This window comes from Henckelia pumila, chromosome 2 (genome assembly GCF_033568475.1).
Source record: "Henckelia pumila isolate YLH828 chromosome 2, ASM3356847v2, whole genome shotgun sequence".
In the NCBI taxonomy this organism is placed as follows: domain Eukaryota; kingdom Viridiplantae; phylum Streptophyta; class Magnoliopsida; order Lamiales; family Gesneriaceae; genus Henckelia; species Henckelia pumila.
This window is the reverse complement of record NC_133121.1, coordinates 119,083,029-119,106,749: the sequence shown is the minus strand read 5'-3', so window position 1 is coordinate 119,106,749 and position 23,721 is coordinate 119,083,029. Positions and strand designations below refer to the sequence as shown.

Genomic DNA, 23,721 nt, shown 5'->3' with positions numbered 1-23,721 from the left:
TGAACAACCTGATGGCTTTGTTGATGCATTATTGCCTGATCATGTGTATAGACTAAACAAAACATTGTATGGTTTGAAACAAGCTCCTCGAGCTTGGTATGAAAAATTATCAACTTTCCTTCTTTCAAATGATTTTTCGAGAGGAAAGACTGATATTACTTTATTTACCAAAAATGTCAAAGATGATTTACTGATTGTGCAAATTTATGTTGATGACATAATTTTTTGTTCTACTAACGAAACTCTCTGTCAAGATTTCTCCAAGCTTATGCAGGAGCACTTTGAGATGAGCATGATGGGGGAACTTAACTATTTCCTCGGATTGGAAAGCAAACAGTGCAAGGATGGGTTCTTTGTGGACCAAAGCAAATACATCAAGGAGATTCTAAAGAATTTTGGGATGGAGAACACAAAATCATCATCCACACCAATGAGCACAGTAATCAGACTCGACAAGGATGAAAATGGTAAATATGTAGATCAATCTTCCTTTCGTAGTATGATTGGCTCCTTACTTTATGCTACTGCTAGTAGACCGAACATTATGTTTAGTGTTTGTTTGTGTGCACGATTTCAATCATGTCCAAAGAAATCACATTTGTTCGCCTTAAAACGCATTTTAAAATATATTTCAAATACTCCAAATCTCGGCTTGTGGTATTCAAAATTTTTTTTTTTTTGACTTAAAAGCTTATTGCGATGCCGACTTTGGTGGATATAAGGTGGACAGGAAAAGCACTAGTGGAACTTGTTTTTTTTTAGGAAACTGTTTAGTTTCTTGGTTTTCAAAGAAACAAAATTGTGTTGCGTTATCAACGACCGAAGCCAAATATATGGCTGCCGGTAGTTGTTGTGCACAAATTCTTTGGATGAAGCATCAATTGCTCGACTATGGTGTATCTTTTTCAAAAATCCCTATTTTCTGTGATAACACTAGCGCCATATGTCTAACAAAGAATCTGATTCAACATTCTCGCACCAAACATATTGATATTCGTCATCGTTTTATTCGTGACCACATCGAACGAAATGAAGTTGAACTTCAATATGTTGACACGTCAAATCAAATTGCCGATATTTTTACAAAACCACTAGATGAAAATGCTTTTATTCGTTTGCGTGGTGAACTTGGCATGATTGAATTGTAATCGCTTGTAAACATAAAATAAATTTAATGTCATATTAAGGGGGAGCTTAATATTAAACTCGAGAAAATTAATTTTAGATAAATATAAATCAATTGTATTTATTCAAAATTAAAAAACTCACATTTTATGTGAATTATTTGATTTATTACTTGAATTGAAAAATATCATTTAAAGAGTCATTTTCGAAAATTCTGACTTCGGCAAGGCCGTCCGAAATCCGCGCGGTAAAAACTTGAATTTTGACCGCCTTATCATCGGGCCCTCCGAAGTCCTTCGGATGTCACGAACTTAAAAATGAACTGTTCTGACTGTCTGAACATACTTCGGGCCCTCCGAACCTTAATTACAGACTGTCAATATTATCTCCTCGGTAATCACCTTCGGGCCATCCGAACCTAGTTCAAATCATCCGAAGTCGCGGCTATAAGTACCCCCTTGGGCCATCCGAATTATTCACCCCTAAAATCATTTCTTTCTTCTACCTAGTCCGAAATCTAGCCTACAAAATGCCTGTAAAACGCCGTCGTGATCAACCTAGCTCTAGTCGCCCAATTCCTATACATGATCCAAATTTACCTGCTATTTCTCGTCCTATCCCCGACGATTACCCCACTCGACCAATTTTACCCGGTCGTATTTTTGATACTACCTATCCTGCGTAATCTCATCTACAGTTGCTGCCTCTCATTTCTGCCCAGCATTGGGAATCCTTTTTCCAGCCTTCCATTCCGGATGCCATTTTTCCAGAGTTACTTTTTGAGTTCTATGCCAACCTGGAACTCGAACTTTGCCGAGTGGTTCGATCTTCCTACGCAAGGGCCCAGCAACTATTTTGGTTAGGGATGGCCCACTGACGATCCCACTTTTGATCAAAATGAGGTTCTTTCTAGCATTCTTGGTCGTCCAGCCACTGCTGCTGACGATCGTCTTGTTTTGAAACAACTTCGTCCCAACTACCAAATCATTCAAAAATTAATCACCACTTCCATCATTCCGCACAGTGGAGACTCCTCCACTTGAAAATATCTTGACATCTATGTTCTCTACCACATCGTTTCCTCCCGTCCTTTTAACCTTCCTCGATTCATTATGCAGGCTATGCATAATGCGGCTAAAGCCACGAGGAAAGTTTCTCTACCTTTTGCTCGGGTCATCAACCGTATTTTGACTCATTTTGATGTTTCTTTTGATTACCCAAATCCTCTATCCATCTCTGATTACCATACCTTCAACCATGCTATGATTACCAAGATGGAACTGTCTTGGAATCCTGTCTTTTCTTGTTGGGTTAATGACCCAACTCGTGCCTTCAAGAAATATCTTCCGGACAAACATTTTTCACTTTCTTATTCGAGTCTTTCACCTTCCTCTCAGGCTAAGGGGTTTCCCAATGGGCCGCCTGCAGATGAAGGAGGACCTTCTTCTTTTGGATTTCAGTCTTTTCCAGCCAATCTTGGCGAGCTTCCTTTTGAGTTACCTAAGATTCCTGCTACCCCCACTCATCAGTCACATCAGTCTGATCGTCTTTTCGAGACTCTTCAGCGCATTGAAGAGAATCTAGCCAGCCACTTTGCATCTTCTACTGCCTCTATGGATGCCTTGACTATGAGAGTTGCTTCGTTGGAGACTCGCTTTGACGACTTTCTTTCCCCCTATCCTCCGCCGCAGCACGATGATGACTTTTAGTTTTTATTTTGCAGTTTAAGTTGTACTGTTTTTATGTTTTTTATGTAAAATTCAATATTAGTTTAAAATGAAATTATTGTGTATTTTCTCGTCTTTTATTAACTGATTTTTTATTATCGCAAAAAGGGAAAGAATTAATTTAGTTAAATAAATATTAAATTGAGTGGGAGTTTTAATATTTGAAACATTATTTGGTTAATTGTTTAAATATTTCTTTATTGCTTATATTTTTCTCTTCTATTTAACCAAGTTTTGTGATCATCAAAAAGGGGGAGATTGTTACGCCTTAAACGCATACAAATCTCGTGTAATTAGATTAATGTTTTTAATGCATTAACAATTCTCATAATTAAATTATTTTGATGATTACAAAACTCGGTTAAATCATTACTAACAGTTTCAAGTGGGAAATTTGCAGATTATAATACTTTTGAGCATAGACAATATTGGAAGCAAGAACCGATAATCAAAAATTGGGAATAAAAATTCAAGGTTTCGAATCTGCCCAGGTTCGGACGACCCAAAGCCCATTTCGGACGGTTCGAAGATTTTTTCAGAATTAAATAAAGATCGGAGGACAGGCTCGGAGGCTTCGAAGACTACTTCGGACGATCCGAAGATAGTTCGGACGACCCGAAGATTTTCCATGATTTTAAAATTGCTCGGAGGTACTCTCGGAGGCCACGAAATGAATACTTCGGATGACCCGAAGACAGGTTCGGACCACCCGAACTCCTTTACGGCCATGAAGATTTTGTCGGAAGAAAAATTTCCGAAATGAATTTAATGCAGCCGTTCGGATGACCCGAAGAGGACTTTGGACCACCCAAACAGTTCATCAGCCGTAGAAATTTGAAATTGAATCAGACAACGTTCGGATGACCCAAAGACCCGTTCGGACGACCCGAACCCGTTCGGATTGGCACCTATAAATACATGTCATTTGAAGCCTTCTCAACTTACCAATTCACTCTCATCTCTCATTGCAAGCAACATCTTCTCCTTCAAAGTATTAGTTGAGCGTTTTATTCAAAATCGAGGGTTGTTTGTAATCTTTTGTGAGTTGGTTGCTCGGTTGTTGTAAACACTTGTGTGTGAAGCCAAGTGTATTATACGAGTGTTGTGGCTATCCTTGGAGCCCTTAAGGCCAAGTATTTGAGTTGTATCGGCGCGGTGATCGTGTTGAGTTGTACGGCTATCTTTGGAGCCATCAAGACCAAGACGTTGAAGTGCTAGTGGATCCTTGGTTAATCTATCTTAACTAAGAAGGGGAGACGTAGACGATTTATCGTCGAACTTCCATAAACATCTCTTATCCCTTTTACTGCTTTATTTATATTACGCATTTATTTACCGCACTTATTATTAACTGTTTTAAGTCTTCCGCTTGCGTACTAGCATAATTGCTTTAAATTGCTAAAGTTGTCAATAGAACCTAAATCCCCCCCCCCATTAGGTTCTAACAATCCTCATCCCCATCCCATTCCTCGTTTTTTAATTGGGGATTCTTCATCCCCATACCTGTGGGGACTTAATCTTCATCCCCGTCTCTTAAAATAGACTATTATATATTAAAATTTTAGTAAAAATATATTGTTTCTCTTTTTTTTTCAAATAAATAATAAATATACATGATTAATCTCAATATTTTATTTATGTTACGTAATCAAATAATATTTTTATATCAAAAAAATTATGTTATCATAAGCGTATATATTATATATAATGCATAAAAATAATATAAACTAATAAATACTATTATTTTTAATTTTAATATTTAGTATAATTTATATATTATTCAAAGATTTAATAAAATTTGATAAATAAAAAATATTTATACTTCAATATTATTATTATTATTATTATTATTATTATTATTATTATTATTATTATTATTATTATTATTATTATTATTATTATTATTATCGGGGCGGGTTCGGGGATAGAGATAGCATCATCATACCCATCCCAATATGCTTCGTAGATTTTTAAAAATCCCCGAATCCAAACCCATACCCAAAAAAGCTCTTCCATATCTGCCCCATTTCGGATTTTCCTTGCGGGTCTCCAAACCCGTGGGAAAAATTGTCATCTCTATTTCTGTGGAAATATCAGTAAGTATTGGGAGGGAAACTCGAATCATGACGTTATTCTTCCTCGTATTATCGAAACACTTGTTACATGTTGGACATCTACCAAATTTTTTTTTTATATAGCTCTGTCAAGACAAGATTCGTGGATGCTGTGTTGGCATGTTCCGAGGTATAAAATGACTTCGTCATTCTTGAATGAACCAAAGCATATGCCGCATAAAATCTTGAAGAATCTTGTCCTCGTATAATGTGGAAATATCAGTAAGTATTGGGAGGGCAACTCGAATCAGGACGTTATTCTTCCTCGTATTATCGAAACACTTGTTACATGCATGTTGGACATCTACCAAAGTTTTTTGTTATATAGCTCTATTAAGACAAGATTCATGGATGTTGTTTTGGCATGTTCTGGGGTATAAAATGACTTTGTCATTCTTGAATGAACCAAAACATATGCCGCATAAATCTTGAAGAATCTTGTCATAACTGTATCCGATTACCTTTATATAGTCTACACTCTAAATTAGAACCATGATACTGTCTTGCACAATAGGAATGGAGACAGTGTATCGCTCTTGCTATATCTTTCCGAGTGTCATCTCCTAGCCTATGAGAAATGTAGCAAATGGAGTGCACCGGATGTCCGTAGCATATGGCTTCGAAAAGACCACATAATCCCCTTCACCAAAAGGATATCCGCAGCAAGGCGCTGCTCTTCCACAAAGTGTATTGACATTATCTGGATTCACACCTAATATCTTTTCCAGTTCCAATGCACAATTAATGTCGGTAGGTGTTGGGTCAGAAAGATGAACCAAAACATCAATTCTCGCATAAACATTATATTTTCGACGAGTAACAGGACATTTATCGCTTTTCTTTTTAACTTCGAGATAGCAATCCTCGTGCAGTTAGTGTTAGGACATGAACCAGGGAATATGATTATGTGACCGTTCTTGAAATAACAATAACATAGGATGCAGTAGTCGTCACGAATAATAGCATAGAATCGTTTCAAACGAGCTCTCCTTTCTTCCTCTCGCTCATCATATCCTATAAAGAAAACTTTGAATACAAAAGTATTTAAATGATAGTGGGCAATTAAGAAATTTTTCAGCCCGCAGTCTCAGATTCCACATCTATAACAACTTAAAAGAAAAAAAATTAACAAAAATATAGCACAAATATACAAACATACAAACAGGCTCCTCGTTGAATAAAACCAATCAAAGGTGGCAACGAATCTCAACAAAACTATTTACATGATAGGGGCTAAGAAATTTGCCATTTCGCAATCTCATATTCCACATCAATAACAACATAAAAGAAAACAAAGAAATTAACAAAAATACAAAATAAATATACAAACAGGCTCCTCGTTGAAAGAAAAAATCAATCAAAAGTGGCAACGAATCACAACAAAATTATTTACATGATAGTGGACAATTGAGAAACTTTTCAGTCCGCAGTCTTAGATTCTACATCTATAACAACTTAAAAGAAAACAAAAAAATTAGCAAACATACAACAAAAATATAGAAACAGGCTCCTCGTTGGAAAAAACCAATCAAAAGTGGTAACGAATCACAACAAAATTATTTACATTATAGTGGGCAATTAAGAAATTTTTCAGTCAGCAATTTCAGATTTCACATCTAAAACAACTTAAAAGAAAACAAAGAAACTAACAAAAATACAGCAGAAATATACAATCATGCTCGTTGAAAAAAAAAAACCAATCAAAAGTGGCAACGAATCACAACAAAATTATTTACATGATAGTGGGCAATTAAAAAAATTTTCAATCCGTAATCTCAGATTACACGTTTATAACAACTTAAAAAAAACAAAGAAATTAACAAAAAATACAGCAGAAATATACAAATGGGCTCCTCGTTGAAAAAAACCAATCAAAAGTGACAACGGATCACATCATCTTCTTACACTTCTTGTTAATATGTGGGTGTTATGATACCCAGGTTCTGTTTGGAATTATATTTTAAAAATGTTTTTATAAAAGTGTTTTTTAAACTATTTTATAAAAATATTTTAAGTTAAAAATGTGTTTGGACTACTATTTTAGAAAAAAAAATATTTTAAAGTCAAAATAATTAAAAGATGTTGCCAATTATTCTATAAAAAAAATTTAATTTTAATTTTTCCCATTTCCTTCTTGTTTATGATTGAGACGTTTTTTATATATATTTGAGATTGATTTTATTTTTCATTTATATTTTCTCATTTAATACAAATTGAATATATACAATTTTTTTAAAAAAATCATTTAAAAATATTTGTTTGATACCAAATAAAATGAAATGGTATTCATATCGAAAATTAAATTATTAATTGTACTAAATTTCTTCCTACATGTTTTCCATTGAAATTAAAAACAAAAAACCAAAAAACGCCAATTCACATGTTTTCTCCCTTAAAGGGGATAAGTTGGGAACCTCTTGGAAAGAGATATTGAAGCCAACTTAACCTGTCAAAACACAAGGAATACACTGTAAAATTTTGAACAAATGAGTATTTAACCTTGATCCAATAATAACTTTTTTATCACATTACTGCCAATCATTAGGGTAATTTGAAATTGTTTACAAAATACCCTATAAATTTTTTACCAAGCAAATCGTGTTAATTACTCCATGAAACTGAGAAATAATTTTTAGCACAATCTTCTAGTACAATCATGCTCGGGGGACTCGAGAGTAGGTTCCCCAACACTTGATATATATGGAAAACATCAAGTAAGATGGATGTTCTAACTTCGAACTAAGTTGCAGATCTATAAATCTTTCGCTACTTTCGCCGAAGCTTAAACCTTGAAACAAGTTTGGATCTCGGTTAACCAGCCACCTCTGCTGTTGAATTCTTTCTTGATTATGTTATGAGTATGCTCTACCATTGAACCAGTAAAGGCATGTTCCAGAATAAAGAAACAAAAGTTTATTAATAGAGTAGCTTGCTTTGAATGTATGATGGTAATGGAAATATGCTTGGATTAAACACCGGTAGGATACAAAAAAGCATTATGAAATAGATTCACAATGTCCTCGTTTGTTTAAAACAAAACGCAAGTGCCATTTATAAGAGGTAACAAATCATCAAATATCATTTAATTGCAAGTGATTGAGAAATAGTCAACCTAGCACCTTTGAACCATCTTTTGTCTCATGTCCCTGACTGGAAAATGTACAGCTTCCCATTTGACACCGAGTAGGGGTGTTCATATTTCGGATAAAATCGAAAAAATCGGAAATCCAAACCAAAAAAATCAAAGACCGAACCGAACCGAAAACCATATTTTTTAATTTGGATATAAATATTAAAACCAAAGTTTATTTGGTTCGGTTTTGGATCATATATGTCAAAACCAAACCGACCGAAAAAACCAAAATTGAATTAAATTAATAATTTTATTTATATTATATATGTTATGAGATGATATTTAGTGAATAAATAATCATTTTGAATAATTTTTAGTTGATTGTTGTTTATGTAATTCATTGTTGTGTAATTTATAGTTGATTGTTGTTTATGTAATTTTTAGTTATTGTTGTTTGTGTAAGTCATTTAAACTTTATTTTTAAAGTTTTTACTAAGAAATCATGTATAAAAACATATAATATTTTAAAATGTATTTATATTATTAATTTTAATAATTGTATCAAATTCAGAATAACCGAATCAAAATTTGTTTTGTTTTTTTGAAAATATTATGCGACTATGGTTGAATGTTTGTCCTTGTATTGTTTGTTATTTTTTGTTTCTTCAATATATGACTATAACTTTAATTTGTGTGTTGGGGTATTTAAATTACATGTTGGATGAAATTTATGTTTCTTTTATTGTGTTATGTATTATTAATGATGAAACCGACCAAATCGAACCGTATAAACCGGTCCATTATAGTACAAAAACCGAACCGAACCGAATTAGAACGGTTTGACTTTGGATTACATTTTTTATAAATCGAAAACTGAAAAATCGAATCGAAATTAGAAAAATTAAAACCGAACCAACCGATGAACACCCCTAACACCGAGGCTGATATCAGTTGGTGTTTACCACACTCATCTCCATCTGTTGTTCATGTCAACACCGATTAAAGGTAGAACTACTTTCCGACAATCACTATGGTTGAAGCCTCCAATAAATTGTAGTTGCCACTGCTTTTGAATCAAATCCTCCCGGAGAAATGATAACGAAGCTTATTCATAACTAGAAAATGCATCACCAAACATTGAGGATTTATGCCGAAGATATTTGTACTGATTTACGTCGAAGTCAGTTGGACCAAACAATGGCACCAGTGGCTGAAAATGACCAGCAAGAACCTTCAAAAAATGAAGGAAATATTGAATTAAACTATCATACTAATTAGTAACCAAGAATTCAAAGATCAAAATCTGTGAACACATTGGGATTTAACTGAAAGAAAAAACTTTACTGACAGAAAATCAGTAGTTTTTTTAGGAATTAGCAAGGAACAAAAATAAAGTAACTTCCATCTTTAAACCAGTGATTTTTTTTTATAAAAAAAATAGATATAAAAAACCAAGCTACATGACATAGTTGATATTTAGTTTATTTAATTATATATAACTGAAGCGTATCTCAATAATATTTTATCGCATTTTATTTAAGTAATTTATAAATGTAACAAAAAAATGTTGGTTGCATTAAACATTTTATTAAATGTAAACATATAAAAATAAAGTACGATATAAAATTTTGTATTTTAAGGATCCATATAATATCTTGTAATAATAATATCTTATTATTATTATTGTTGGCATTTGTTCATGTTGTGAAATATTAAATAATCGAATAAAATATATTATAAATCATGATAAAAAAAAAAGATTTTGGAGCTAATGGGATCTCACTTGAATCTACTATGAACATCTAATTCAGCCAAAAGTGGAGATTTGTGAAGACTTGGGTTGACATCAATTAGTTGGTCTTGGTACGGTCCAGATCAATTCTTGATTACTAATCCTGATCCAAGGGTTGTGATCAAGATGTAGATTAGTTACTTTAGCTGTTAAATTAGATGGGAGCTAACAAGTATAACATAATCTCATCCACATATAGCTATGAGACGGATGAAGAAAAAGAGAATCGAATCCACTGAGACGATCTGAGATTGGTGCTACTGGAATCAAGCTCACCTTTCATGATAGCTCGCTTTTGAATAGATGTGTCAAAAGGAGCCAGCGGAACGGGCCGACCTATAACCCGTCGTAACCCATCATTAGGCGGGGGGGCCGGCCCATCTTTTAGGCGGGTTGAAAAAATACCAATTCAACCCACCTATTTTAGGTGACGGAACAGGCTAACCTAGCGGGCTCACGTGTAAATTGGCGGATTTTTACGGGCCAACCCGCAACCCACCACAACCCACAATTAGGTGGGACGGTGCTGGCCGGTCCATCTTTTAGGCGGGTTGAGAAATTGTCAACCACCCATCAATTTTGTATGACGTGGTGAGCCAATCCGACGAGCCTAGCTCATTTTGACAGCTCTACTTTTGAGTCAGAAGTTGAAGGCATTAAGCTGCTTCTGGATTCCAGCTTACATTGGCCAAGTGTTCTTATTAGTCAAGTTTGTATCTGCTCTTTTTCGTGAGGATTGTAACGATTAAACTTTTGATTTTATAGTTGATTCATATGAGAAATCTACCATAGGATTGAAATCAATTCGAACTAAGTAATTGTGTTGTTCTTGTGTTTTCTTGCATTGTTATTGTGTTCGAATTGTTGTGGATTGTGTCTTTAATTTGTGTTTGGATTCTGGTGGTTAACTCAATAGATGTGAACGTAGAATTTAGAAGCCAATTACGAGTGAAAATCCAACACAGGAGAATTTTTCAGGTGTCCAAACGATTATTTGATTTGTTTTTCCAGACTTGCTTGACTTCTACGAGTTCATTTTTGATATGATGGGACAACTTGAATAGTTAAACATATTATATCAATTAATTATCATAAATGTTATCGGCTAAAAACAAAAATTAAACAAGATCCTATAATTTTGATTCATTTTAGGAGTATTATCATATTTTATGTATTCGGGGAAATCATGAAATTTACCAAAAATTATGCAACCAATTCCTGAAGATTTTATTTTATTTTTTACAAAAATATTTTGTTTATTCTGCACACGCACATTTTTTCACTTTAAAAAAGAGTAAAATTCATTTTGGTACATGAACTATTAATAAAATATCAAATTGATACATGAACTATTGAAAATGACTTAATTGATACATGATCCAACTAAAAATTCAATTTTATCCTTTTGCAAAATTTCTTTTTAAGTCCAATTACTATTATTAAAAATTTATTAAGTACATAATTTTGTTTTCAAACTTATTTATTGATCTTTTAAAAAAAAGTTATTTATTGATTAATTTTAAAAATATCATATTTATTTAAATTATATAATGATAAATATTGTTATCAACTCAAATTATATAAGAACAAATATTGTAATATATTGATGAAAATATAATAAAAAAACAAATATATGTAATCGAAACTTGTTGATCTTGTTTTTAAATTGTTGTACCAAACATAATTATCATTTTAGTGTTTTGAAATCTGGTATAATTGTTATGTTGGAAATTTAAAAAAATATTCAACAATAAAGATTTAGATCATGAAAAATAAATCTCATAATAACAAATCTCACTCATTATCTCGATTTACATGATTTTAATTACCTAAAATATCTTCATTTAAGAATTTGTAAATTTATATATACTTTTACTTATGCTTGAATTTAAATATAGATAAATATTTATTTTATTATATTATTATCGATATTAAATATATTTCATGTATATGATTTATTTAGTGCATGTTGTTTTATTAATACTAGTATTCCGCTGCATTTGTTGCGTGCTCGTATTTTTTTAACGAAAAAAATAAATAATAAATTGTAAAATTAAAAAATAATAAAAATATAACGTTTTTCTAAATAAATATTCACAAAAAAATATATCTTATAAAGTGAGTGTCATTTTTGTAAATAAAATAATATTAAAAAACACAAAGTGAGCTTTTAATGGCTAGAAAAGAGGAAACTATATAAAATAACTATTTTGCCCAATAATTTTGATTTTATTGAAAATTAAGTTAGGAAATAATGATAATTTCAAATCAAGCTTCACCAATTAATTGAAAGTTTGTTAATTAGAGGGTCTCTACTTTAATAATATAGTAAGATATAATTTGTATACCAATCTTTTTTTCAAAAAAATGGACAATTATTTTATACAGATAGAAAAATATCATTTTATTATATATTTATTAATATTTTTAAATTATATTATATTTGAAAAAATAATTTATTAATGCGTAAAAATAAAGGGTGTTCACGTATCGATTAACCACCCGAAACGAGTTAAAACTGAAAATTCGTTTTGAACCAAAAATCTAACTGTTAATTCGGTTCGGTTTTTTCTCCTGGTTAATCGAATCGAACCGAAAATCGATTTTTTTAAAATCATTTTTTTGCATGAATAAAATAAATAATAATAAATATAAAAATTGCAAAAAAAAATGAATTTTAATTAAAACAAAAATCGAACCGGTTTTTAACCGAATCGTTAAACTCAGTTAGATTTTTTATTCGAAATTTGAACAAACCGTAAATTGGTTAAAGTTCGGATTTTCGGTTCGGATTTCGGACAAATCAAATTTTCAGTTCGGTTCGATAAAAATGCACATTTAAAAATATAAATATATTATAAAAATAGTAAAATATTTATTTTTTATAATTTTTAAACTTATAATTTTATTTTACAATTTTAATCAATAAAATTGCTTTGAAAAATAAAATATACACTTAGTTGAATTTACTAAAAATAATTGGATTTCAAAAAAAATTTACAAAAGAATAAAATCGTCTTTTTAGTTGGACCATGTATCAGTTAAGTCATTTTCAATAATTCATATACTAATTTGACATTTTATCAATAGTTCGTGTACCAAATGTATTTTACTCATTTAAAAAATAAGTATGAAAAAATTTTAACAGAATTCTCTTGAGGTCAAATGTAGTAAACTTCGAGACGGTAATGAACATCCTAAGATTCTAAACACGGAATCAGAATTTCATTGATTGTAGCTACCTACCCCAGAAAGAACATAGTAATCACAACTTTTCGCAATCAAACATTGGACTTGAACTTATCGCTAGAACGCCAGTTTATACCAAGAACTCTGTAAATCATTCAAAAAGGGTATCAATCATTTGTGACAAATTAATATATTCATAGACATCATAATGTATAAGATTATAGCAACAACAATGTATATTCCTCGCGATAATCGACTCAAAATTATCAAGCGTTGAAACAGTGGGAAATGCTCCCTATATGATGTTCAGACCTTGGTATACTCACTTTCCAAGGTGTAGACAGAAAATGATAAGAATTCGCTACAGCATTTATATACATCATCCAAATCCATCGAGCAGGTGTTCGATATGGTAGCACACAAACTGGATATAAAGAAGGCAAATCTACGGGGTTATCATTTTTTCTGCAACTGAGGCCAAGCCCTGCATAAGTTTAATTATTTCAACCGTATCATCAAGATAGTATTTTGCCTTACTCGGTTTCCTGCCTACTGTACATGCAAATACTTCTGCGGAAGGAGCTATGGATGGTCCATTAAGAGAGCTTGTAATCACCTCAAACATGTCTTCATCAGATCTATCGTCTCCTATGCATAGGACGAAATCTGGCGACATTCCTTTCTCTTGCATCATGGATAGGAGGCGTTTGGCCACCAATCCCTTGCTTATTCCCTGTGAATCAAACACGAGCAGACCTCGTGAAAACATGGTGGACGTTCCAACATGCATAGATTCATTGGAAGTCTTGAATCAGAGACAAAAACCACTTTTCTCAAAAATCCAAGGCCTTATAATATGGTCCAACAACGATATTTATAAAACATGTTGCCGGAATATTTTAATGCAAGAGACTGATAAATATTAATAGCAAGTTCAAGAACTGAAATTTCACCACTATTTCAGTCATGATATCTCACCAGCTTCAAACAATTTATCATGCTGCCTTCACGCTCAATATAGATCCCCAAAAATAAAACAGGCGATGGTTTTAATATAAACAAAGTTCAGTGACTGGATTTTCTTCGAAAAGGGTTTGAATATGATAAATCGGCACAACCATATGTATGTTAAGCGATTGTTGAGAATGTGTGACACTGTAACTAGCTAATCACGTACCTGTGGCTTTACTTCAACACAATTTTGGCCACTCTTGACTGTGACAGGTTCATTAGCAAGTACACTTTCGAGGTGATTCAGAAGTTCTTTTGCTTGACAAGATCCAAAATCAGGATCCGCATCCTCGTAACACCAACCCATCGTGGCTTCCTTAATCTCAATAACTGACCCATCAGTTGTCTCAGTATAAAGTTTCATTACTGGCTCTGCAACCTGTTTCCATTTGCATTCGACTATGGACAAGCATGTTTCCCATTCCTCATCTCGATTCAACCTGGAAAACTCAAACTGTAAGTCATGTGATAAATATGAGATTTATGATGAGATAAAATAAACAAATTTTGCATACCTCAGGAAATAGCCATGCTCTGCTGCAATTCCGAGCTTTTCACAAGATGAAAACCATGAGGTTAAAGTGTCTCGACTTCTAGCACTAACGATGAAAACAGTATTGTCCTTGTCTCTACACAAACTATTTAGTATATCCACGGTTTTTGAGTTTGGCTTCTTATCGATTGAATTTTGAGGCATTAAAGTACCATCATAATCGAGAAGAATGGCTCTATTTGTTGTCCTTCTGTAAGCTGAAACTATGTGTTCCATAGCCAACTTTCGAAAATTTGGATCTAGTGCAACAACCCTAAAACTTAAGCCAAATCCAATACCCCACGATCTACATCGTGCATGATCCTTACAAGTTCTTTCAAGATCGTGCAAGAAACTTCGAGCCCAATATGCCACATCATGGGTGCTTACATACTTATAATGTTTCTCATGTCTCAATTGTTTTTCCGCCTCAGCCATTACGAGAGCAGACTCCATTGCCTCCGCCACTGCATCTATATTCCATGGGTTGACTCTAATTGCTCCACTTAGAGATGGCGAGCATCCAATGAACTCAGATAAAACCAACATGCTCTTTTTCAGATGGGAAGATTCGAGCCCCAAAGCCTTGTCCAACTTCTTATTTCCTTGTCGACTAATTATGTACTCATATGGGATAAGGTTCATGCCATCTCTAACAGCCGTGACCAAACAACACTCGGCAACGACGTAGTAAGCAACTCTCTCATAAAATTTGAGTGGTTGATTGATTAAGATGACAGGATCATATCCTGGTTCTCCAAAGGTTTCGTTTATGCGCTTTACTGTCGCAAACGTTTCATCCTGCACTTCTTGCACATCTTTTCCTTTTCCTCGAGCTGGATTGGCTATCTGCACTAAAACAACCTCTCCCCGCTTCTCGGGTTGCTGCAATAGAAGCTGTTCCATTGCTAGTAATTTCAAACTTATGCCCTTGAAAATATCCATGTCATCGACCCCGAGTAACATTGTTCTCCCCCGAGCAGAAAACTGATCAATAAGCTCTAAAACTTTGGCCTCGGTTTCAGGCAGGTTCAAAACTGATTGAAGCTGCCCCATGTGGATACCAACAGGAAGAATTTTGATACTAACAGTACGACCATAATACTCCAAGCCTATGTAACCCCTTTTCGACTCATATGATAGGCCTAACATCCTACTACAACATGACAGAAAATGCCGTGCATAATCAAATGTGTGAAACCCTATCAAATCTGAGTTTAGTAGAGCTCGAAGAAGCTCTTCCCGTATTGGCAAAGTTTTGTAAATCTCCGAAGATGGAAACGGGCTGTGTAGGAAAAATCCAAGCTTCACTCGATTAAACCTCTTTCTCAAGAAAGTGGGCAATACCATTAGATGGTAATCATGAATCCATACAAAATCATCTTCCGGATTTATCACTTCCATGATTCTGTCCGCAAAAATCTTGTTAACCGATACATAAGCCTGCCACATGGAACGATTGAACCTACCACCAAGATCCGGTAACAGAGGCAACATATAGTGGAACAATGGCCATAACTGCTGTTTGCAAAACCCGTGATAATAACGGTTAAATAGCTCAGGAGGCAAAAAGGTGGGAACACACTTAAATGTGTCCCAGAGTATTTGAGATACTTCTTCTTGGTCATTCAGGTGAATATCTTCCTTAAGACACCCCACGTAAATATACTCGAGGTCTTCATCCCCCAATCCATCTTTTAGCTGAAGGAGAAGCGAATTCTCGTCCCAACTAAAAGTCCATCCTTTACTACTATCCAATCTTTGATTACCCTTTATTGGCAGCTGGTTAGCTACAATAATAATCCTATCCCGTTGTGCAGATGAAGAAGATGGATCAGAGCCAACGCTCTCCGATCCATCATCATCAATATCAGACAGTATTCCGGCAACTGTCATAATACGAGGAATGCGCCGACTAATACGACCTAAAGTCGGTAACGGGGCTTCACCAGAAGCTAGCTCCAAGAGGTTTGAGTATGATCTCGACACCATTGACTTTTTACAGGTAACTACACGAAGCCCAACATCAAACAATCTAAAATTCCTTCTTCCTGTCTTACAAAAATGAAAACTAAAACAAAATAAGTTCCCAATGAAATTAAAGCTCTCTGAGCTAAACACCTACTTAACAACAACCACCATGAAACTTCTCGTTTATCATCAAACATTGAAGTTACGTATACGTAGGTAAAAGCCAGAACAGTACAAGAAATGGACATCAAGATTTGACTTTGAGGAGCAAATCAAGCAACAGGAAGCAGGAATAAAGAAATTTCCGGTCAAGCATTAAAGAAAACATAAAGGAGTTTAATAAATTCATGATCACATCACATATTTTTTTAAAAAAAAAAATTGCAACTTCATTTCTTGGAATTAATACTCAGAATAATTTGAGAGAGACAGAGAGCATGCAATACCAAACTAGATAAAGTATCACAGCAATAACAAACCCAATTATATGACACAAAGAATAGCAACAGATAAAAACAAGGGGTGAATGAATATTCAAGAACCAAACCAAGTGAGGAAAACTTACCAGTTTTGACCCTCGAGTCCTCAAAGGAATGATAAGCCCTACTCCCCCCGTCTGTTTGAAGAAAATGGGAAAAAGATTGGAGGAAGAAAATGAAACGATGAAGAAGGAAGGGCGACTGCCAAAATATGATTTTTTCTCGCAACTTTTCAAATGCACAGCAGAGTGCTGCCTACTGATGTGAGCATAAATAAATATATGTATTATTTACTATAAGTTCCTGGAGTTCAATCTCTCTCACTAAAAAGGTGCTATGGATAATTGCAGGATAATTTAAGTTAAACCAAAGAAAGTAATTTGATTCGAGAGCCACAACTCTGTTTCTTGAATTTTTTTTTTGTTTTTTTAAGCACAGTGTGAGATTTCATATGTTGCAACTTGCAAGTAAAAGAAGAGCCTCACTAGCTCGAGTCTAATTACTTATTTAAAAAAAAAAATGAGTATTTACATCGTTGTCACATTAATTTGGGGCTCATTCAATAATATACACTAGAGGATACCAAAAATAACAATAATTTTTTTTTGGAGAGTAAAATAACAATAAATTAAACTAAAGAAAGTAGTCAGATTCAAGCTGCTTCAGTCATTTTTAAATGAAAGCTTTAATTTATTTCGGGTGTCAAGTGGATAACATTGAATTTAATTATATCATTATAAAATATGATTTAACTTCATGTTAAGGTACGATTGTATTCTTGAAAATTAGCCGAAATATACAGTGCAAGATCAGATCACATTTCTACAATCAGTTGTTTGAAGTATATTTGATAATTCTTGTTTTTATTTCTACACCGAACAATTTATTATTGCCGCGTCATCTCCTAACAACTGGAATCAACAAAATTTTGATGCCAACTCCAAAAACTTTCTCACAAATTTCAATAACTAATTCATAATCGAAATTAGAATATGTTTCCTCAAGTTTTAAAAATGTATGACAAATTTAAAAGAAAAATTGCAAGAATTTCCCTTGGATGAAAATCATTTGAGCATAATTTTCCAACTAATTTTCTCAAGTTGGTGTGATAGAATGGGGCATTTTGGCACTATGATAATAACTTGTGGCGATGTTTATAGAACAGAATAAATTGACATCTAAAAGTCAATGCATCAATAATTGTATGTTAATTATTCTTCGCAATATCCTTAGACTGGAACAGCCTAATTGGTGCCACCAAATTGGTGGCAGCCAGTACCTTGTCCACGGTCTATGCTGACTTCTACGTTTAAATAAACATCCAGAATTTTTTTTTATCTCATTGATGCAACTAGTAAGCTTCCTGATGCTTTTTTTAAAAATAAAAATAAAAAATTATATATACAAATCGAAAAACAAATCATTTGCCCACGACTCATCAACATGATTAGATGAAAATATAATCGTTTTCAAATTTTATTTTAAAAAATTATGTATAAGCGTTTATTAATTGTAAGAGGTCATGAAATTAAATACATCATATATATTTAAACATGAAAACTTTCAGTCCAAAAATAATTAATGGTGGAAAAAAAAAATTAAAGGTTATGTATGTTCCAAGAAAGTAGAATAAAAAGGCTTGGTTTTGGATCAAATAAATAAAATTTGTTTCTTTAATAAAAATGTTTCAAGAGTCGTTGAAATTCGAAAAGCTTCGTGACTATAATTTTTAAAATAATTATGTTAACAATGTATGATCGAAGAAACTTTTTAAGAATAGATATCAGTATCGCTCATTTGAGATCGAAGGGCTTCTTTCGACTAAATCTGACAGAAAATGAACTAATTGTCCCGTTTCCAAACCGAGAAGTAGCAAAAGAAGAACAAGACTCTCCCGATAAACATTGAACAAGCCAATTAAAATACAAGCAGCATGCCATGCACCCTCGGAAAATCCTATCATCCTTGCACGGCTTTAGCCATACCAAAAGCAGCAGCGGATGCAATAGCCCCGATAAACGCAGTCTGAAGAGCGCTGCGAATGGGTTTGTTCCCAGTAAAATGGCCTTTTGCATACCCAAATATAAGCAGAGCGATTAGGGTCACGGCAACAGACGCCAACACAGCTCTCTGTGCCGTTGGGATGAACATGTAAGGGATGAGTGGCACTATTCCTCCGACTACGTACGCAATGGCGATTGTTAGTGCACTGTGGAGGGCTCTCTTTGGGTCTGGCTTCTCCAATCCCAGTTCAAATCTGCACAGTTAAAAGTGATTTTGTGTTAGCATTTTAATTTGTTCTTTAATCAAGGCTAGCTGTGTTCGAAATTTAAGTGAGTCTTGGATTTATTAAACAAGGAAGAAGAAGCAATGATGAATGCTTCTCTTGATATCTCGTGTTTCTTGAAAAGATTTAACTCAAGATTTTAGAATTTCGTGATTTTGGTCGAAAATGGTTGATTTGGGTACTTAGACATAAATTTATTTACGTTATCAAAACTCTCAAAATAAAGCTACTGTTACATATGACTACTGGCAAACGAACCAGGAAGTTGAGTTAGAATAACAAACTATGTTGGTCCATCATAGCTGCTCAGTCTATGCTGGCAAACGGACACTGCTCGGTCTGCCAGTATCAACGGACCGGCTCACACGACAGATTAAATTATTTGATCTGTAGTGTGATCCGGGCCGTTTGATCCCCACCCGAACATTGTCCGGATAAGGTAGCATAGATCGAGGCCATAGCTCTTGGATCTCCTTGGTGGGAGTGGGCCCCACATGAATTCGATCCAAGGGCTGTGTTACATGCTGCAGGTGCTTACAGAAGCACATGAATCAAGATTAAAGAATCAGCAATTTAGATATCAGTCCCTAAACCCAAACACAATTTCATCCTCAGTCCTTTGTCAGAAAAATATAGTTTAAACTCCCTGGGCCCACATAATTTTTTTGATAAAATTCGGTACAAAACGTTGAAAATATGGTACAAATACACGATATTTGAGTATCAACTATGGTAGATCTGGTACAAATATATGATTTTTGAGTACTAAGAAAATATTGATATTAATGACACATTTATCTTATTTTGATGAAAATCGGTACAACACATTCAAAATATGATATTAATATATGATTTTTGAGTACCAAATGTGTTAGATCTGGTACAAATTTATTATTTTTGAGTATTCAAACATATATTGCAAGTTAATTTTAATAAAGATGGTACGAATTACTCTCAAAATTTTATTTTTATACGTGGTCTTGAATAATTAGTTCTTCAATATCATGTATTCGTACCATATTTTCATTATTTTGTACCGACTTTGTATGATTTTTTTAGTATTCAAACATATATTAAAGTTCATATTAGTAATGATGTTCAGATTTTATACTCAAAATCTTATTTTTTGTACTCGATATTAAACAATTAGTGCTTGAATATCATGCATTCATACCATATTTTTAATGTTTTGTACCCATTTTCATCCGAAAAAAAAATGTGGGCCCAAAGAGTTTAAACAAATTTTTTGCTGACAAAGAACTGAAAACATATATATGTTTGGATCTAAGGACTGATTTCTAATTCACCCTTAACGAATCTAGCTAAACCATACTTCAGAAAAATGTTTGGCATTTACTAAAACAAGACTACACCTGGAACTACACCGAGATGTACTTTTCACCTAACATTGGAACTCGGAACTCGGGATGATAATTTATGAATTTTCCGTATATTTTTTCTATTATAATCTTTTCCTTCTTTCACAAATCAATTCTGACCACACGAGTTTTGTAAGAGAACGTCGACGTTAATAAATAATATTCAATTGATTTGTTGACTTCCAATGAAAAAAAAAATCAAAACCAAAAAATATATATATATATCCAATTTACTAGATCCAAGTACAAACTTTGAAAAATTATAGAAGTAAAATAAAAAACAAACCAACATAAGAGATTAAAATTTCAATTTTCCCTCATCGAATCATTAGTTGAAAACATATCACAACATGCATACTTTCATTACATTACATCTTCAGTAATCCTAACAATTTTTTAAAGAAAATCCGATTAAATGCAAGAAATGAATTAGGACAAAATGTTTGGCATACTCTGTCTGAACAGGGAAGACAAAAAAAAAAACTTACTTCATCATAAAATCAAGCCAAGCCTGTGGGTTCTTCCTGAGAGCATTCACTACTGGTGTGTATTCATGAGGCTGAATCCCATACTCTGATAGTATTTCTGCAACCTCAGCAGCTTCTGCAATGTTTTTTTTTCATGTTAAATTAATGCATACAACATTAATTAATGGTCCTCCTAGTAAAACGAGATTTGGCCTTAAAAGACAAACACACACACAATGTGTTTAGGAGATTTGTCCAATGCTATCCCATTACGGCCCATCTTTTCTGGACGCGAGATAAAATGGGCCAGTGGATCTAGCATATGGGCAGTATCGAGGGAAAAAACCTGTATCAGGGACAGCAACAATCTCCTCTTGTTCTCTCTTGAGTTCCCTCATATAATGATCTGCCTCGCTTTTTGCGGCAAGGTAACTGCACCACCACATAACAACATCAACCTTAAAATATGTAATTTGCATTATAAGTTCAACAGCTCCGATCCATGCCTAAATTAATTAGCCTTAAAATATCAAGAAAAAAAAATGATTTTGAAAACAGACAGCTTCCTAATTTTTTTGGTCCGTACCACCACTGTTTTTATGACACTTCATTTGATTTACTAACCCAAGAAACGAGTGTAAAAACATCAAAATAGTGTGGGAGATGTGAGAAATTTAAGAATACCCTCCAAGACCCATGGAGATAGCTCCGGCGGCAACCTCGGCAATTCCGGCGGTGAGAATGATGGAGGAGGATGCGTTAGCGCCGGACAGGCCGGCGGCGAGGGCGAACGGCACCGTGAGGCCATCGGAAACTCCTATGATTATGTCGCGAACGATCTCGCCAGCGGTGAAATGCTTCTCTTTGTGTTGGTTCAACAAAGACGTGTTCAATTCTTGAGCCATTTGAGAACTCATGCGCCACAAAACGTCAGAATTTTCGTAAATGAATATGCTTAATTGAAGTACATATATATATACATGAATTTATGTGTGTGATACAACTGGTTTTCTTTTTTAAGAAAATAAATATGATGTATACCGAGATGACAGATAGGTATGGAAGTAGGTTTACAGTGTCTCTGTAAAGATATATAGGCTACTGTTGGTTTTTGCGGTTGATATACAGTATTAAATATATAGATATTAAAAAAAATTATATTTATATCGATATTGAAATTTTGAAATCTTGTTATGAAAAAAATCTATATTAATATTGTATAAATATCGAAAAAAAATTCAGTATATCGAAAAAATATCTGTACATACAAAAGTTTCAATATAATATCTTGATAATTTTGTATTTTGATATGATATTCCGCCCTAATTGAGGCCTCCACATTTGATGTGATTAATGTTTCATTAATCGTTTTTTCCTATATTGTTTAAAACCCCTTATCAATATTCCAATTTTTTTATAAAAAAAACATTTATTGAGCAAATTTGAGATCAAAGCCTTAGGCTCCGTTTGGACATATATTTATAAAACGTTTTTATAAAAGTGTTTTTTAAAAACTTTTTATAAAATGTTTTTAAAGATGTTTTATGAATAAATATGTGTTTGAACAACTATCATATAAAAACATTTTAACATTTCAAAATTCATGTTTTTCATCTTTACTTTTCATGGTTTTTTACTAAAAACATCTAAAAACATCTTTTAAGTGTTTTTCAAAAACTATACTTGGTGAATACTTTTAAAAAATAATTTTCAAAAATATTTTACCAAACTTTTATCCAAACACATACTTTAAGTTTTTTCACTTATAAAACATTAAAAACGTTTTTAAAGTATATGTCCAAACGAAACCTTATTTTTTTATAGTAAATTTTTAAAAATCTGATTGAGTCTGAAAAAGCATTGTTTGAGATCTTACCTAATAAATATTTCATATTTTCGGAAGAAGCCAAAACATTAGCAGACATCTTTGTGGCATGCGATGGAGCTAATGGTTGACCCGACAAACTATATTTCACTTTATGAAATGGAAAGCACAAATTTGCTTATCAATCGTGGATTCAAAGTGATACAATCACATTCACAAAATTGCCAAAAGTTTGCCGCTACCATATGACTCACTACTTTCACCATACCATCTGATGTGGACACGAGGTTAGTGAGCAGCTCACTTTTCATAAGACAATTATGGGATCAAACTAGGATTGGATCTACAAGTGCCCACCCGTGAGTAAAGTCTCAATATCTTATTACTCGAGCTCGATTTAATTCAAATTTCATCCATTTTCAAGTTTGTGTTCGAAAAAATCGAAAAGTTTTTCTAGTATATTCACATAAGAACAAGATTTAATTTTTAAGTATGAACATATTTCCTACATTTTAGAAACAACAACTAAAATCCAAGTTGACTCGAACATGTGCTGGAGATCTATATGCCCTGTCAATATGAGTCTGGTCCCGTGCTTGTCTCGCTAGCCAGGGCTATGCTACACTGGATGAAGTGCACATTTGCTTTTGATTGGGCACCAAGACCTATTTCATTGGGTATGGAATCCATAAATTTTTGTGGGTCTCATACCCAATGAATGACAGATGCTGCACCGGATGATCTTCACCC

The 23,721-nt window shown here is 33.4% G+C and overlaps 2 protein-coding genes across 5 annotated transcripts; both read right to left on the bottom strand.

The window, feature by feature from the left end:
* Positions 1–13,122: 13,122 nt before the first annotated feature.
* Positions 13,123–17,445, bottom strand: LOC140879132 (alpha,alpha-trehalose-phosphate synthase [UDP-forming] 6-like). 4 transcript variants are annotated; one of them, XM_073282792.1, is made up of 5 exons: positions 17,100–17,445; positions 14,547–16,618; positions 14,198–14,471; positions 13,637–13,753; positions 13,123–13,164 (listed from the first exon to the last, which is right to left on the bottom strand). In XM_073282792.1, exons 2-5 carry the CDS (start codon positions 16,553–16,555, stop codon positions 13,138–13,140), a joined length of 2,427 nt encoding a protein of 808 aa, XP_073138893.1. In that variant the 5' UTR covers positions 16,556–16,618; positions 17,100–17,445; the 3' UTR covers positions 13,123–13,137. The 4 variants fall into 4 exon arrangements, with proteins under 4 accessions (XP_073138893.1, XP_073138891.1, XP_073138890.1 ...); XM_073282790.1 differs by lacking the exon at positions 13,123–13,164 and having other exon boundaries at positions 13,230–13,753; positions 14,547–16,634; XM_073282789.1 differs by lacking the exon at positions 13,123–13,164 and having other exon boundaries at positions 13,230–13,753.
* Positions 17,446–18,767: 1,322 nt separating this feature from the next.
* LOC140884678 (vacuolar iron transporter 1) lies at positions 18,768–22,192 on the bottom strand. Its single transcript, XM_073291510.1, has 4 exons — positions 21,831–22,192; positions 21,493–21,578; positions 21,168–21,282; positions 18,768–19,270 (listed from the first exon to the last, which is right to left on the bottom strand). The coding sequence occupies exons 1-4, from the start codon at positions 22,061–22,063 to the stop codon at positions 18,973–18,975; spliced, it is 732 nt and encodes a 243-aa protein (XP_073147611.1). The 5' UTR covers positions 22,064–22,192; the 3' UTR covers positions 18,768–18,972.
* Positions 22,193–23,721: the final 1,529 nt, after the last annotated feature.